The sequence below is a fragment of the Podarcis filfolensis genome (genome assembly GCF_964270895.1).
Source record: "Podarcis filfolensis genome assembly, chromosome: 9".
NCBI classification, from domain to species: Eukaryota; Metazoa; Chordata; class Lepidosauria; order Squamata; family Lacertidae; genus Podarcis; species Podarcis filfolensis.
Genome location: NC_139610.1, coordinates 23,783,334 through 23,801,442, shown reverse-complemented (window position 1 = coordinate 23,801,442; position 18,109 = coordinate 23,783,334). Strand labels below are relative to the sequence as shown.

General features: G+C 45.0%; 2 protein-coding genes across 2 annotated transcripts in view; one reads left to right on the top strand and one right to left on the bottom strand.

Moving 5' to 3' along the window:
• PPAT (phosphoribosyl pyrophosphate amidotransferase) overlaps window positions 1-5,108 on the bottom strand; it is a 43,635-nt gene extending 38,527 nt beyond the window's left edge. Inside the window, exon 1 of the mRNA XM_083630559.1 lies at window positions 4,974-5,108. Within this exon, the coding sequence (XP_083486685.1) occupies window positions 4,974-5,101 (128 nt within the window). The 5' untranslated portion in view covers window positions 5,102-5,108. The remainder of the gene's footprint in view (window positions 1-4,973) is intronic.
• Window positions 5,109-5,962: 854 nt separating this feature from the next.
• On the top strand, window positions 5,963-16,554 carry LOC310770187 (multifunctional protein ADE2). The gene is made up of 9 exons (XM_083630658.1): window positions 5,963-6,104; window positions 8,147-8,344; window positions 10,977-11,155; window positions 12,361-12,540; window positions 12,640-12,753; window positions 14,212-14,295; window positions 14,385-14,565; window positions 14,774-14,932; window positions 15,937-16,554. Exons 1-9 carry the CDS (start codon window positions 6,086-6,088, stop codon window positions 16,101-16,103), a joined length of 1,281 nt encoding a protein of 426 aa, XP_083486784.1. The 5' UTR covers window positions 5,963-6,085; the 3' UTR covers window positions 16,104-16,554.
• The last annotated feature ends 1,555 nt before the right edge of the window (window positions 16,555-18,109 follow it).

Below are 18,109 nucleotides of genomic sequence, written 5' to 3'. Positions count from 1 at the left end.
GAAAAGTTATGTAGGCGAGGTCAGGGGAGGATTTTTATTCTCCAGAAATGAACTGATAAAGCACATTTTCTGAAAGCACGAGAAATCTTATCTTTTGAAATGAAGTAACTCTTTATATACTCTACAACGACAGAAAGCAAAAAGGGCCAAAACATAAAGAACAAAAAAAAAACCCTCTGAGAATTATTTATATTTTGCAACAGTGGTTAATGCAAACTGTGAGGGTACCGCTTCCCTCCTTTTTCCTTGTAACAAATCTTATGGCTGTTCCATTAAAATGTTACCATGCATGCTGACTGCCAGATGTTCAGATTGGGAGGCAGCCTCGCAAATGTTCTGATTGGGAGTAAGTGGAATGTGTCCAGAAACTCCCATAGTCTGTGGACATCCCATTCCTGCCAAAGTATTTCTCAAAATGGAGCGTCTGTTGGAAAAAAATTAACAAACCCAAAGCTTGTTCCAAAAGGCATGTTGCAGAACAGCCTGGGTCAAGGACTCACATGACGTCTGCCCCCCGCCCCAAACTTTTATTAATTAACATGGATTAAGTGACTGGATCAAGATATTCATAATATTGCTCAGTCTTCTGTCTGTGTTGGACAGCCTAGTTTTGTAACAGGTTTTATAACTAACCAACCCTATCTCGTGTTTGCAAGTAACAAAAAGGCTAGATTTGATAGATGAACAGCTTGCGGTGGTTTTGCATAGCAGATGAAGTATGTATGTTTCAGGCACTGCAACAGACAGCTTTTGTATATGAACACATGAAGCATGAATCCTATAAAGGATGTTATTAGTATTTAGGCTTTAGGGTACCCCCAAGAACTCCTCAAGTATGTTGAGTTGCATCCTAATGTACAGGCAACTCCCTGTTTGCATGGGAGTTGCGTTCTGGGTCACCATGCACAATGGTGGACTGTGCATAAGCCAGCCCCAGCTCTTTTTCTGGCCACTTCCAGGTCGACCATGATGCGCGCACGCACAGCCATGCATCAATTGGATGCACATAAATCTGTTATTGCCTGTCCATGGTTGAGACCTGTGACATTTTTTGTAAAAATTGGCCTCAACACAAAACCTCAGAAGGACTTACCCCCCAAAAAACCCACACCATTAAGATGTGCCCCCCTATGAAAAGCTTCTGTTCCCTTTATAAGGTATATGATGAAGGCAACACTAATTGTTGTGGGAATGCGTCCTAAGGTTCCTAACATACCAAACCTCAAGTATCGTATTATTTTTAGGGAGGATTTCCTAATCCGACACTGTTGTTGGCTGAAAGGCCTATTCACTCACTTCATGAGACTGAAACCTATGCCATCTTGTATGGAAAGGTTTCTGGACACTTAAGCAAGCATTATTTTTAATGTGCCTTTCTCAAATCAGATGTCTTCAAAGTCCCCCCTTCCCCATTTCACTATCTTCAGTTTAATCATATGATTTATGGCAGAACCAATGCCATTTTGTGTGAAACAGCAACATATACAACAGGTAATTTGCAGCATGATTTCAAGAGGTCTTTCTCCAAACTGCACCCTGATTTCATTCAAAAGGGCCAAACTAGATGCAACGGGGCCATCGCCTTTCATTTCTCTGCTCAAGTGATATATGAAGCAAGCAGGTAGTGTTGGGTCTTGGACAGTAAAAGTACCATGCAAGAGCCGTCCCATCCTGTTTCACCGTAACTCAACCCACCACTCTAGGCTCTTTTCTCTGTTCTTGTCTCACTGTCAAAGTGAGAACCAACCATCAGCAGGGAGGTGAAAAACAGGAGTGGGGGGGGGAGGGGTTTCCGCCTCCCATACACTCTTTTTACAGATCAGATTGTTAGTGCTGATTCATGTGAATCCATCACTGTTGCCAAAAATGAAATGTCTCGATGTCTAAAACTATGCAAACATATTGGCCTGATTATTCATACGTAATACTAAGTCACAGTTTAGTGTTGCGACCACAAGCCTTGGGCTGATGCACGCCCCCAGATGCCTCTTCTTGTTTGTGAAGCCTGGAATGTGCATTGGGGGCCAAGGACAAGCCCCACTAAAACGATAAGGCCCTTCTGCACCTCTTTGGTGCTTTGCTTCGGACTTGCATCACCATGCTGGTTTGTATTCCTGGTCTGTTCACTGATGCCAAGTCAGAATTCCCCAGGTTGGGCTAACAGGGAATTCTGGCTTAATGCAAACCATAATTGAAGTGCTAAAGTAAGGGGATGGCCTGTCTGCTTCAACACTTGTTCTTGGCTTTAAAAATCATGGGACGATAATTTAAACCAGACCACAATGTTCAAGCCAAGAACTATGGCCAAGGTAATTTGTGGTTTAGGAAACTGAAACAAGCCAGGATCATTAACCACTGTTTGAAACTATTTTGTTTTTCTGAACCATGGCTAACGCTAACCAGTTTGTGGTTGGGGAACAGAGCTTAACTATGAGTCCCTGTTTGGATGGTGTGCATGCTAAACTAAACTTTGGCATAGTGCAAGACAGCAGCAAAGAGGACTGTGGAGCAAAGTGTTTGTGAGCTCCTCTCTAGGAGTCCACATGCTCTTACTAAACTAAAGCTTGGCTTACTGTGTCACACAAACCAAGCTAGTGTTGTTTCTTGTGCAGGGGGTACTAATCTATGATTTGGCGTAATGTGTGAATGCATCCAAGGATACATTACTCTGTCAAGTTGACATGTACTCTACTAGAGAGGTTTTTGACCTTTTTGAGTCCATGGCTCCCTTAACCAACTACATTCTTTCTGCAGCACCCCTGTTATGTCACCCCTTGCCTGCAGAGCTGGCAGCCTCTCACGCTTTTTCAAACACCCTTCCTTATGGAGTGTTCCCTCAGCCTCCTCTCCTCTCCTTGGGAGTCCTCTGGGCAGCTACTGCTGCTGCCCCTGATCTCTGAGCTGCCCCCCCTCGCCCCAAAGAGAGGTGCCTCCCAGAGGAGGAAGGGAAGGAAAGAGGGACAGAGGCCAATGTTGCCCGTGGTACCTATCATTCAAGGCACCTCAGGGTGACATGACAAATTAAATGGTCCATGCACAAGAATGAAGAGATATTAAGGACTGACAAGTCAGTAGAGAGGAGAAAAGGTCAGGCAGCTATGGAAGTGTGAGCTATATGTAGTGGTAAAGGTAAAGGTACCCCTGACCGTTAGGTCCAGTCACTGATGACTCTGGGGTTGACCGCTCATCTCGCTCTATAGGCCGAAGGCATTTGTCCGCAGACAGCTTCTGGGTCATGTGGCCAGCATGACTAAGCCGCTTCTGACGAACCAGAGCAGTGCACTGAAACGCCATTTACCTTCCCACTGGAGCAGTACCTATTTATCTACTTGCACTTGATGTGCTTTTGAACTGCTAGGTGGGCAGAAGCTGGGACCGAGCAACGGCAGCTCACCCCGTCATGGGGATTCAAACTGCTGACCTTCCGATCAGCAAGCCCTAGGCTCTGTGGTTTAGGCCACAGCGCCACCCACGTCCCTCATATGTAGGGGTAGGGCCTAGCAATAGAGGGATGCAGCTCACCTCCGGTTTTAGGGTAAAATTAGCGCATACACAAAATGAACTATTATATTGTTCTATTTTTACCACTGTGGTGTGTGCCATTATTATTTTCAGGGTGTTTGGTCATATTTGGCTAGATGAGACAAGCCAATGTTTAGCGAGTATTTTGATGACAAAACAAGCCCCAAGCAGAGATGTGCAGCACAGTCCTATGCACATTTACTCAGAAGTCGAGTCCCACTGACTTTCCTAGGATTTGCTTCCCAGCAAATGTGCATAAGATTGCAGTGTTCAGGTGCTCAGAACCTTACGAGCCATTGTCAGATATGGTCAGTGCATTGGAAGTGCAGTGCCTAATTAAATAGGTACTTCTTGATGGAAGAGTTGGAGCTTACTGCTGCTACAGTTTTATGCATCTCTCTTCGCACCCCTCTAATTTCCCATAAGCAGCAATTGGGCTACAGTCACACCCTGCATTTAAAATTCTATACCACTTTATAAACAGTCATGGTTCTCCCTTCCCCAAGAATTCTAAGACCTGTAGTTTATTAAGGAAGCTAAGAGTTTTTAGGAGACCCCCCCCCCAATCCCCTCACAGAGCTACAATTTCCAGAGTTCCCACAGAAGAGGGGTTGATTGTTAAAATACTCCAGGATTCGTAGCTCTGAGAATCTTGGGGACTGTGGCTTGTTCAGGGTGCTGGAGACATAGCTCTGCGAGGGGGTAAATCTGAGTTTCCAGGCGTGTTTGGGGGAGGCAATGGGCTTTAAATGCATGGTGTGTTCACAGCCACAATGATGCATTCTGCATAGTTCCTGCCCTGCATCTATATATGTAAAAACATCATGAGATAAACAAGAGTGCTTGTGCTCTAGCATGCACTGCATGCATTAGCCAAGCAGGAAAGTAAGCTGTTCCAAGTGCTTAGACGAAACAATAGAGTTTGTGGCAGGATATAATGGGAGTTCACACGGTTCTGAGTATGACAATAATTAGGATCTGGATGCTGTGCAAATTTGATGCCAGCCCTGGTTTTGCATACCGCTGCAGTTCTAAACTTACCTGCAACTACCGGACTTTAATGTAGGGAACTGCAGCAAAAAGCGAGGGCCGTAGGATGCAATCCTGCATACATTTACAAAGGCAAAACCCAGGAAATCAATTCCACTCAGCACACGCGTGCATGGAGGTGGGACACGGCTTTGCGCTTCTTTACTGCCTCTCGGCACAGCCCGATCCTAGGAATGCACAACCCAAAAAGCCCAATCCCACCGGTTTAAATGCACTTTATCCACAGCAGTTGCATACAGGACTGGCGCGCAGTTGCACGCAACAGTTGCCTTTGTAGGGAGCTTGCCCTAACGGGGTGCATCGAGCCCCCCATAACCTGCGCCCAGGCCTTCCAAGCAACCCGCCCTCCCCCCGCTTCCCCAGACCGCCTGCCCACCCCCCACCCCCGCCGTGTCCCCTACCTGTGCTGCAGCCCCACTAGCCCCAGCGTGATCACATGGGGCACGTCCAGCTCCGTGGGCCACAGGCCGGAGGCGATGCACCCGAACACGCCGCACTCCTCCCGAATCCCCAGCTCCTCGAATTCCATGGTGCCCGAGCGAACACGTGTTGTTGTCAGCGCAGCTGCTTCTGTTATTGCCGCTGCTGCCTCCTGCCGCCGCCGCCTGGGTTTGAGGGGGGGGGCGGAGGAGGAAGAGGAGAAGGAGGCGGCGGCCTCAGAGGCGCGAGTTCCTCTCCGCGCCCACCCCTTGCGCCCGCCTCATTTACATGCATACATTACGAAGGGGCGAAATTCCCCGCCTCGGGGCTGCTCCGCGCGCCCGCGTGGTGGAGTTGCTTTCCCCACCCCAGAGGAGCAAGAGAGGTCGCCTTCGGGGCGGGGAGAGGGGGCTACTTTGTATCTGCCTTTGGACACAAGTTAGCTCCCGCTCGCTCTTTCCCTCTCTCCACAAGTTAACTTTGTTTCCCTCTCTCTTTCTCTCTGCGCGCGCGCGCGCGCTTCTGAGGGCGAGTTTTGCCCCGTGGCTCCGAGAGTGTAAATGGCTGGCTGAAGTGCTGAGGAGACCGCGAAGGGCAGAGGGAGATGGGCTTTGCGCGCGACGGAAAGGGTCCCGCCCCCCCAATGGAAACGGGGTTTGAGGGAATAAGGGGTGGGGAGGAGACTTCAGTTTTCGCGCGGGGGAAGGGGGCGTCGGCGGGCGCTCGCCTCAGATTGGAGGAGCGCTACCAAAGGGTTGTGAGCGGGGTGTGTGTGTGTGTGTGTGTGTGTGTTAAAAACATCCCTCCCTCCGTGGGTGGAGGAAAGGGGGCTGGAAGGCAGGATGTGGCCCCGGCGGAGAGTTTTAGGTGGCCCAACCCCTTCCCTTTCCAATGAGGTGGAAGCATTGGCGGGTTTTTGCAACAGCGCCCCGCCCCCCTTGGCCGCCCCCTTCCGCCGTCCCCCCCCCACCTTCGTACGCAGCCCCAAAAGTGCCTCCGGACTCCGAACGTGCTTCTTTTTCGGGTCGCTTCCCTCGCGCGCTGCTAACTTGGTTTTGTTCTCTCCTAGGCGTCTCTCCAGGCGGTCTCTGCGATGCCTCCCATACGCTCAGGTGAGTCGCTTCGCCCGCGCTGTCGGGGGGAAAGAGCTGGCTGCGGCGGCGTCCAGCAGTTACCCCTTGCTAGGGACCTGCCCGTCTAGTATAATAGTATCCCACCTCCCCATGTGGATTGCAGGGAAATCGTGTCTTCGGTACTCCCGCGGCTTTGTTTCAAAAGTTTCTTGCGGGATGAAACTGGTACACAGCCTTAATGTGCGTTATACCTCTAGGCAGATTCCTTTTTTCATGGAGGACATTTTCTCCTGAGATTCTTCTGCGGTCACTGTACAGATCTACTGCTTGAGAAAGGGGAGTTTCAAAAGTTTTTTGTTGCTTAGTCAGATTTCACTTCAGTTGTGCTTATCTTTTTGTCAAAAGCTCTACTGACGACTAAGGTGAATAATCCAGTGCTCCCCCCACCCCACAGTTCCTTTGTATAAGAAGCAACACTTGCAATTGTGTTGATTTCACATGCTTCAGATTGTGTTCACAGTCTGTGTGTGCTGGGCAAGCAGTTGAAATTTGCTATAAAACAAGGAGTGCATGCAGTTATTTTGATGCATGTAGTGCTGCATGCGATCTTCTGCATGCTTTCTGTGCAGGAGGTGCAGGTTAAAATGCCCTTGGGCATTTTCATAGATATTACTGGAATTTGAGTGTGTCTCTCAATGTTGCAGTGTGGAGCGCTCATGCCCTGAGTTCCAGCCAGCCAAGTTTTAATGGACTACATAAGGATCCACACGTGAAGAATGGAGTTTCTATTGTACAATATACCGTATTTTTCACTCTATAGGACACGCCAGACCACAAGACGCACCTAGTTTTTGGAGGAAAACAAGAAAAAATATATTCTGAATCTCAGAAGCCAGAACAGCAAGAGAGATCGCTGCGCAGTGAAAGCAGAAATCCCTCTTGCTGTTCTGGCTTCTGTGATAGCTGCGCAGCCTGCATTCGCTCCACAAGATGCACACACATTTCCCCTTACTTTTTAGGAGGGAAAAAGTGAGTCTTATAGAGCAAAAAATACGGTAATTTGGTTTCAGGCAGGCTTCCTCAGCCTCGGCCCTCCAGATGTTTTGAGACTACAATTTCCATCATCCCTGACCACTGGTCCTGCTAGCTAGGGATCATGGGAGTTGTAGGCCAAAAACATCTGGAGGGCCGAGGTTGAGGAAGCCTGGTTTAAGGGATTTATACCGCATCCTTCTGAAGGTTCCCAGTGTGGACGAAAAGTTAAAATCTGAGTAAAGCTAGTGTTAAATTAATAGTAAAAAAAGCAGGCATCAGGAATAGAAACAAACAGTAAGAATAAAAGGAATGTACAAATGATTTTTAAAAAAAAAATTATTAAAAACCTGGTAATATAAAAGGCCCCTGGTGCTGAAATGACATCAGAGTAGGCCCCCCAGGGAGAGCATTTCATAATGAGGGTTTTATCAGCAAGTAGGCCCTTTCCTCTGCAGCCATCCTCTGTATGTCAGACGGCAGGAAAATCTAAAGGGCCTACTCAATATCTAACTTTATTTCCAGAAGCGAGTCTGGAAATAAACTGGGAACCAGTGTAGTTTGCAAACCACATGTACAATGTGGCTGTAACACTCAATAGCAGCTAACACCCTTGCAGCCATATTTTGAACTAATTGCAGTTTCTGGACCATCTTCAGAATTACATCTGCTGTTCAGTCGTATGGTTATAAGCAAGTTCTGCCAAGGTCTTGCTCCAGGGAAGTTTTCATAGTCTCTAATATTTGTCTCTTTTATCATTTTGAATACTGTGTATCCAAAAATGTGAATGCAGCTAGCCTTGCAGTGAAAGTTGCATGCATATTAGTTGAGCTGGGATCCTTGCCATCCGATTTGCATCTGCTTTTGTGGAGGGACTGAGGTTTACCTCACAGTAAGATCCACTGAATAAAGTGCAAATTACTTCTGGGGGGAAAAACATACAATAGGGTTCCAAGATGAAGGGCTGTAATTTGCTAGGTTTCCTAATTGTATTGCAAAGCTGCTTTCAGAACCTAACAATTTATATTGTATTTTTCTATCCCCTCCAGAACTTAAACTTGGCAAAAAAATAAATGAGGGGAAAACAAAAGAAGTCTATGAATTGCCAAGTCTCCCGGGATGTGTTCTGCTTCAATCGAAAGACCAGATAACGGCCGGAAATGCAGCTAGAAGGGATCTCATGGAAGGGAAGGCCGCAATCTCAAATACAACAACAAGCTGTGTGTTTCAGTTGCTCCAGGAGGCTGGTAGGTGGTGGGAATTGTGGAGCTGCATTGGGGGAAACCACTTACTGGCAAAACAGTGTATAGCAATAAAACCATAATCAGTCACTATGAGGCTACATCGCTTTGCAACTTATGAATACACTGCCCACCTGGTAATAGGGAATCTAGTATGTGTTAAGTACTATTTTGACCACATGGGATGCATTCTCAAGATTGCAACACCAACGTTTCTGGGGGAAATCGCCCATGTAAAAATGATAAAGCTACTCATTCCTTACACATAGCTTACATGGAATGCCTGGGTCCTCCAGTTCCACTGATGACATTTAAAGGCCTTGCTCAGGCAGTAGGCTTTAGCATGTATTTGCCCCTTATTTGTGACCAAATGAATTTTAAGCAGTTTAAAGCATTCCGCATTGTCTGTTCAAAACAGATGCAACCCTAAATGTATTCATACTACATTTTGAGTGTTCAAACTACTTCACATACATTAAGTCTTACAAACGCCATAGAAGGTATCCTGGTATTATCCAAATATTGCTAATGGGGAGATAGCAGAGGCTGAGGGGGAAGTATTTTAAAGCTACCTGGTGAGTTTGTGGGACGTGGGTGGCGCTGTGGGTAAAACCTCAGTGCCTAGGACTTGCCGATCGTATGGTCGGTGGTTCGAATCCCCGCGGCGGGGTGAGCTCCCGTCGTTCGGTCCCAGCTCCTGCCCACCTAGCAGTTCGAAAGCACTCTTAAGTGCAAGTAGATAAATAGGTACCACTTTATAGCGGGAAGGTAAACAGCGTTTCCGTGTGCTGCGCTGGTGCTGGCTCGCCAGAGCAGCTTAGTCACGCTGGCCACATGACCCGGGAGTGTCTTCGGATGGCGCCGGCTCACGGCCTCTAGAGCGAGATGAGCACGCAACCCTAGAGTCGGACATGACTGGCCCGTACGGCCAGGGGTACCTTTACCTTTTAGTGAGTTTGTGGCTTGAGGTGAGAGTTGAACCAGGGACTCCCCAGTTACTACACTTCAGGTGAGACCAAATGCCAGTGCAGTTGAATATCCACTAGCACAGTGAGGCTTTTCCCACCACCTGGTGTATCCCCCCCCATATCTGAAGGGTTGATGGAGGCTCTGGGGCAGATTTTAGGAGCGAGAAAAGAAACTGAAGATCCCATTGCACAGGCAAATTTCTGTGGCACATGTGAGTGTTATAAGTCTCCTTATGGCTTATCTGAGTGTGTGTGGATTATTCCGAAGAATTTGGGCCATGATTGCAGTCGTGGCCAATAGCCTGGTATTACAACCTTTGTACATTAAAGTCTGTAGGACAAAGAACAGCCCTTGCAAACTATAGGTTATTCAAAAGTTCTAATAAAACTTGCATCATTATATTAGAATGAGCTTTTCGAACTTGCTTCAGCCCAGTGTGCTGTGAGGAAATGGCGGTATTGAGCAAGCACTTTGGTTTAAAAATTAACTCGATTAGAGCCCTTTCTCCTGCTTCAAAGTGAACCCCCCTGAACCATCGAAACTTTGCTGGTTTAAACATTGCCTACCTTTTTGGAGGCAAGAAGGTCTGTATCTCTTCCAGATTAGTGCTGCAGATTCCCAAGCTGAACTAAATGCTGCGCTCCCAGAAGAGGTGATGGTGTTCCTTTTGGGAAGAGATTGCTGTGTAAACTACGTCATTTAACCTTTCCCCCCACTCTTCCTCAAAGAGCATAAAAACCTAATAAGAGTTGGGTGAACCAGGCCAATGGTCCATCTAGTCTTGCATTCTGTTCTCACAATGGCCAACAAGATGCCTGTGGGAAACTCACAAGCAGGACATGAGTTTTCTCCCCTCCCCCAGTTTCCACCAACTGATACAGTGGTACCTCGGGTTAAGTACTTAATTTGTTCCAGAGGTCTGTTCTTAACCTGAGGTACCACTTTAGCTAATGGGGCCTCCTGCTGCTGCCGCGCCACTGAAGCACGATTTCTGTTCTCATCCTGAAGCAAAGTTCTTAACCTGAGGTACTATTTCTGGGTTAGCGGAGTCTGTAACCTGAAGCGTATGTAACCTGAGGTACCACTGTACTGGCTGTAAAGCTTTATTTACTATACTACCTGCTCCTTCTCAAAGATTCATAATATTCTCCTGCTACCTGGTCCTTGACAGCAACTAACAGGTTTGAGTTCAGAGAGCCATAGTGGTTGCCAAACATCTTGTATTAACTTGCATGGAATGCTGAGGCTGAAATCCTATGCATGTGGAAGTAAAGCTCATGGACACAATGGGTTGCTGTATAAAAAAAAAAAAAATGGGTTGCTGTATAAAAGTTGCTGTATAAAACCTCCTTGGCTTCGAACCATCCATAACTGTACTCCAGACATTACAAAGATTAAAGGGGGAAAGTAACTTTTCTTTTCCCGCTCCAAGTTGTGTCTCCCCCAGCTGCTATTTGCTCCTCATATCTGTAGTATTTGTCTCCTAACATTGCTTATTTCTCTATGCTTCGTCCGTCAATTTTGTGCAGGTCGAGATTGCTGTGCCAAACTCTTGAAATGTCTTTTCTGTGTTATAGGTGTATAGATTATGTTTTCCCCCACCTCCACTCTTGTATTTAGAAGCGTGTTTCAGTCATAGCACTAATGTGTTGTTTAATTCCTTTTTCAGGAATTAAAACTGCTTTTGTGAGGAAGCATAGTGACACGGCCTTCATCGCTGCTCACTGTGAAATGATTCCAATTGAATGGGTTTGCAGAAGAATTGCTACAGGTTCTTTCCTGAAGAGAAACCCTGGTGTCGAGGAAGGCTACCGCTTTAACCCACCTAAGATTGAGATGTTTTATAAGGTGGGTAATGTAGATATGGCTTGGCTGTAATGGTGGACATGGGATACCAGACATCAGCTGATTCTAATAGACTTTTGGGAATGACTGGAGTCATTCCACTTCAGTAATATGTTAAAACCGCGATATGGTAAAATTGGTGGTCCGTGCAGGGCCGGATTTAGGTTTGATGAGGCCCTAAGCTACTGAAGGTAATGGGGCCCTTTATATGTCCAGCTGCCCTTTGTCAACAACAAATTGTCACTGTTTTTTGTGTTGGATATATGCTATATGGTAATTTATGGACCTAATAAGTATCTAAAGCCATTTGCACATGTTGCCATCCTACCAGTCCATGCAGAATGTAGGCACCCTATATATAGAAATGAGCAAACCAGTGATATTTTAGGGAGCCATCTAGCAAGCAGGGCCCATTACTCACATCATAGGACCCTACACAACTCAAAACACTGTTGCTGTATGTAGGTTTTATTTTATTTGTTTTTTATCTTATATTTTGGAAATGTACATCCAGGGTTTTTTTCCTTTAATTTTTTTGGGGGCCCCAAGAGAGTGGGGCCCTAAGCTATAGCTTGTTTAGTTTATATGTTAATCTGGCACTGCGTGGACCTCAGGGATCTGCGTAGCCCACCCAGGGGGTCCATGGCACATACCTGTTGACTGGGACATCCTGGATTTTGGGGGAGAGGAGGGTGCTCATGTGACTCTCATGGAATATGCATGGTCCGGTTTTGCATGGTGGCACCATTCACATAACAAAAACTAACACAGAGATATCAACTTTTTCAAAAGTAGTGGGTCTCAAAAGTAGTGGGTTTCAAAAGCTTGGCTTTTGAAAAACAGGGTGGCTACAGTGCGTAGCTAACTGGGAACCACTGTGGTAAAACTAAACTTCCCATTATAAGTCTCCCACAGAAACATACTTCTTTTGAGAGGAAGAGCAAGATAATGAATAAATATGAATGATGGATGTGTCTGTACTGCTGTCAGAGTCAGAATGATTATTTTGATGGTTGCTTTTCGTTGTTAGGTATTGACAGATTAAGGATTTGTTCAAAATAAACTTGTACAAAATGATGTACTTGAGTCAATAACACGTTCCAGAAATTTCCAGTTCTTTCCCCCCAAAATGATGGTGTGCTTTTTGAACTAGGTGCCTGGTGGAAATGTGAAGCTGTTCTAAATAAAATGCACTGTTTGTTTACCAGGATGATGCAGCCAATGATCCACAGTGGTCTGAAGAGCAACTCATTGAAGTTAAGTTCAAGTTTGCGGGCCTTGAAATTGGACAGACTGAAGTTGACATTATGGCCCAGTCTACTCGAGCCATTTTTGAAATACTTGAAAAAGCATGGCAGCCCCTGAACTGTACTTTAGTGGACATGAAGGTATAATGAAGTGATCTTTTAAAAGTGTGTGTCAATTTGAAAGCAACAATAAATTAGCTAACTTCAACTTTTCCCCACTTTCCTTTGGGATATTGTTAGGTTGAGTTTGGCGTGAATGTAGCTACAAAAGAGATTGTTCTTGCTGATGTCATTGATAATGATTCTTGGCGATTGTGGCCATCTGGAGACAGAAAACAACAGAAAGACAAGCAGGTAATTCTATGCTTATGGTTTTTTTGTTTTTTTTGTTACTTTTACTATTAAGCCAGTATTCTGAGCTCCTATCTTTTGCTCTTTTCCTACTGCTGCAGAAACTCTGTGCTTGCAGTTTCATAGCCTGGATTGCCCTAAGTACAGTGGTACCTTGCTTCCCAAACTTAATCCACTCCAAAAGTCTGTTCCAAAACTGAAGCGTTCCAAAGCCAAGGCGCACTTTCCCATAGAAAGTAATGCAAAATGGATTAATCCGTTCCAGACTTTTAAAAACAACCCTTAAAACAGCAATTTAACATGAATTTTACTATCTAACGAGACCGTTGATCCATAAAATGAAAGCAGTAAACAATGTACTGCAGTCACACAATCACTGAATCAGTAGCTGAACTGGGTTCCATGCAGACACAAAAACAAAAGAGCCGCAAAAACTAAAAATAAATAGCAAAAACAGACAGACCTCAGCATAACACTCAAAACGGAAGCGTGGCACTCAAATCGGAAGCGTAACACTGTTATGGAGCACGTTCAGCTTCCAAAAAGAGTTCTCAAAGGAACACTTAACTTCTGGGTTTGCAGTGTTTGGGTTCCAAGTTGTTCGAGTACCAAGGCATTTGAGAACCAAGGTACCACTGTATTGTGAAGGGAACTTCTTATGCTTTGACCTGTATGGCACATTATAAAGAGAGTGCTATGTACTCAGCATGGGGCCAGAATGTACATAGCCTCCTCCATGGGGCAGAGCTGTGCCACTGAAACTGTGCACTAGACACCTGTCTTCCAAAAGTATTTAAAGGGAGAAAGGAGAGTGAAGGCACCATGAAGCTCTATTCTCACAATGACTGAAAATCCTCTGCTTGGTGTCGTAACAGCAAGCTGGCTTTTTGTGTTTTGGCACCATCTTTTAAAACCGTTATTCTTGCTCTGTCGAGAAACGTCCTTATTATCTCGGGCACCTGTTACAAGCTGAATAGGATGCTAACCCCAGCCCCAGCTTTTAAATCCACTGAGGTTTTGAATTTCAACTCTTCTTACCTTCGCACAAAGTGACCCAGCCTGGGGGGGTTGTGCAGGATTGGCTGCTGATTGTGGGAGTATAGCTTAAAATAATCATAATGTCATGAATTCCGCACAATCAAATGTAATTTTCATAATTGGTTATTTAAAAAATCCAAATGACCCTCATGTAACTAATAAAATAATGGTATTATCAATCCCGTGTTAGTAACTGATTTTTTTATAGTGAAATAAATGTGAAAATAATTTTTTAATGTATGGAATTCATTTGAATGGTTTTCTTAAATTCAAATTTACCAATGATAAATAAAACACATTAGTGCGATTATGTGAAACTGGTTTGTTTATTAGCACATCAGTTGAATTAAGACGTAACTTGGCTTGCCTTCATAGTCAGATGCTGTAACCAGTGGAGTGTATTTTGTTTCCTGTTTCTTTTAGTCTTACCGCGATCTCAAAGAAGTGACTCCCGAAGCACTGCAGATGGTGAAGAGAAACTTCGAATGGGTAGCTGAAAGAGTGGAGGTATTGGCACTAGCCTGCATGAGACAGATAATTCTTTTTGCCTCTCATGCAAGTACTTAAAATTGTCCTTTGACTTTCCTTTCTGCTAGCTTTTGTTGAAACCACAGAGCCAAGGCAGAGTGGTTGTGCTAATGGGATCCACTTCAGATCTTGCCCACTGCGAAAAAATAAAAAAGGCTTGTGGAAACTTTGGCATTCCTTGTGAATTACGAGTGACCTCTGCTCACAAAGGACCAGATGAGACACTTAGGATCAAAGCTGAATATGAAGGTAAAACTGATTTTGTTTAAACCTAGAGTGATAGTCATTGTTACTTAGCTTAGACCCATTGAAATCAATGGACTTAAGTTACTTAAATGCACTGATTTAAGTCAATCTCTTGACTATATGATTATTTCTATTCCTGTAACAAAACAGTTTTCCTGGAAAAAGGGTAAAGGAAGGCATGCATAGTATTTATTTTTGTGTCAATTATTAGGTGATGGAATTCCTACAGTGTTTGTAGCAGTAGCTGGAAGAAGCAATGGTCTGGGACCCGTGATGTCTGGAAACACAGCATATCCTGTTGTAAACTGTCCTCCACTCTCGGCCGACTGGGGTGCTCAGGATATATGGTCATCTCTGAGGTTGCCCAGTGGTAAGTTACCTGCCTTTGAAACAAATTGCTGTTTGCAAAGAGGCAGTACATATTTCAAGGTCGAAGCATAGCTATGCCGTTGCCCAGAATTTGATCAAAACTGTTCACTCCAGACACATTTGTCACTTAATCGGGGCTTAGTTCAAAGTTAATGTGCATTTTCTGTGGTGGCTCCCTATTTTTGGAATTCTCTCTCCAGGGAGGCTCGCCTGATGCCTTCATTACATACCTTTAGGCACCAGGCAAAAACTACCTCCTTCTCCCAGGCCTGTGGCTAATTAAGCAATCTGTGGTCTTTTAAACTAGGGCGGTATTGTTTTTGTTTGCTACTATGCTATGTATTTTTATGTTTTCATAAAGTCCACAGTTAGGACTTTATAATTTAAAAATGGGCCTAATAAAAGATATTGCCCAACTGTAGATTTTAGAGTTTTAGCCATTGTTGTGTATATTTTGCTCAGTCTTTTCCAATCATGTTAATGAGGCATGTCTGCTTAATTCTGTGTAGTTTACGACTTGTGTTGAATAGTGGTTGGAGTGGAAAGGAGAAAAAAGCAAGAGAGAGCGCTTTTTGAAGAGAGAGTCCCAAGTGCATTTCCTGAAAACATACCTAGTCTGAGCAGTTAAGCATATTTCTGGCACATTTTAAAAATATCTAGAGCTATCAGGGCTCCAAATATCCTCGACAAACAGAAAAGCGGGACTTTCAGAGTCTTCAGATCTGCATTAGACTAGGTGCACTGTACAACTCAAAACTTGACTTAAGTTAAAATTATACATAATGGCTCTTCAGAGCAGTTTTAGACAAGTTTGGGTAGTGTTGTACTGCCCTCTAGTGGTTGGAAATCTCTTCCTCCCAAACCCACTTTTCTGAGGTTTGGTTATAACTGAAAAATTCAGGGTTTAGCTTAATTATGGTAACTGCATTTGCCTGCAGTCATATACAGATGGACAGCTGTAAAATCAAAACAAAGGCTATAATGTTCCTTTTTATTTTTAAACAGGTCTTGGCTGTTCCACAATTCTTTCACCCGAAGGTGCTGCCCAGTTTGCTGCTCAGATATTTGGGTTGAATAACCACTTTGTGTGGGCCAAGTTGCGCTCAAGTATGTTGAATACATGGATCTCGCTCAAGCAGGCTGACAAAAAGATGAGAGAATGCAACTTATAAACCGCTTCTTCGTTCTGTGTTCTGCCAGCTATCAGAATATGGCATACCGTTTCTAACTCAAGAACACACTCACCAGTTCTATCATAAACAGATGAGCCTGCAGGTTCCAAGCACATAAGGTTAATCTTTGGCTTTCTGAAAGCTGTAGAACTTCACAAATGCTACCAGTATTATGGAGTAGTTTTTACTGATCCATCTCAATAGCTTATTAAACAGAGCTAGTTACCTGTATTGATTTGTAATCCTGAACAGAATGTTAATTCTCAAAGTTTCTATTGAACAGCTAGCAATAACAGCAACTGTCTTAACTTAGATTCTAATTAAGAACCTGTTCAACATGCAACAGTGTTGCAGAGGAAAGAAAGGCTAGCCATTGTTTCAAGATAGTATTGTGAAATCTGTATTCGGAGGGAAAGTGTTTACCAAATAGGAATAAAAGAAGCTTTCACTAGTGTGGTATTTTTCTTCTTCTTGCAGTACAGTCATACCTCGGGTTAAAGACGCTTCAGGTTCAATCTTTTCAGGTTGCATTCCGCGGCGACCCGGAAGTAACGGAATGGGTTACTCCTGGGTTTCGCCGTTTGCGCATGCGCAGAAGCAGCAAATCGCGACCACACATGGGCAGACGCGGGCTGCGTTCTACTCAGGTTGCGAATGGGGCTCCGGAACGGATCCCATTCGCATGCAGAGGTACCACTGTAGTGTAAATCAAGTAGGAAAGCAGTTGTCAGCTGTTTAGTATCACACCTCTCTCAAATCTCTCTTGAATCTGCCTGCTGCTAGAGGGTTATGAATACACTGTCCACCGAGCAATGACTTCCTTGGAAAAGAGTGCTTAGAAGAACAAGGGTAGCCAATGTTGAACCCAGCAGATGTTTTCAATAAGAGCTCCCATGAGCCTCTGCCACCCTGGCTACTTATCAGGAATGGCAGCTGCAGTTCACAACATCTGGAATGCACCAGTTTGGCTATGCTTAGCTTAGAAAATATACTTATGTATGTTGGGCTTCTGAGAGAAAGAGATGGGCCTTTGGTCAAACAAGGAAATGTTCAGATGTGCCTTTGCTGTCCTATTGACTGTAGGGACCAAGACTTGGCAAACAAGCCAACAAAACCCAGAAGCCAGCTGAAAGCCTGAAGGGTGAGGAAGATTGCTTGCAGCTTATGCTGTGAACCCCCTTATGTTCCACACCCCTGAACCATCTTTGTCCTTGTGCACAAGCGGAGAGGTACTTGGGAGATGGGGAGGCCATAGGTAAGGAAGACTGAGCTGACAGCACCTGAGGTGGCTGTGATGCAGCCTGCAACAGCTCAGGGGAAATAGAACCCAGTAGGGCCTCCCTTGATTTGAAGCAGAACAATGGGAGCAAGCTGCAGAGACTATTGGTGCAGGAGCAGGAGGAGGAATTTGCTTGGGCGAAAGGGCAGGAACAGCAGAGAAGCTACTAAATTCACCGGAAGTCTGAAGAGAGTCAAAATGATGCATTATGTCAGGTCTCATGGTAGCATCCTCTTCCCTGTAACAAAACCTAAGGCATTTCCTGTCCCCAGGTGGGTGATGGAGGGACTTTGAAGTCACGAGTCCATGGGAATAGTGCAGACATAATAGGCCCACCTGGAGGCAAGGTTCACTGCTGACTCTGGTTTGATCCGCTCAAACATCAGGGCTGCCTTGTTTTTAATCTCAGCCTCAACAAAATCATATATCCAGGACCCTTAAACTTTAAAACATGCTTTTAAAGGCTTTGGTGGCTGCACTTGGGGGATATGGGCCAGGAGTCAAGACTACAAAGCAATAGACCCAACAAGGTAAGGCCACATGTCTGATTGGGCCTTGTTGGCTACTAAGAGGCAGCTACCATGATCTCTGCTCACATGTATGGGGCAGGAGCAAGAGCAACAGAAGAGTAAGCCATGGTGCATGCATCATAGCAACTGGCAAGGTGGCATGAGAAGGGCAGTGTTGCTTACCTAGCTCCATTTAAACTTCTTTCCCATCGTTAGCT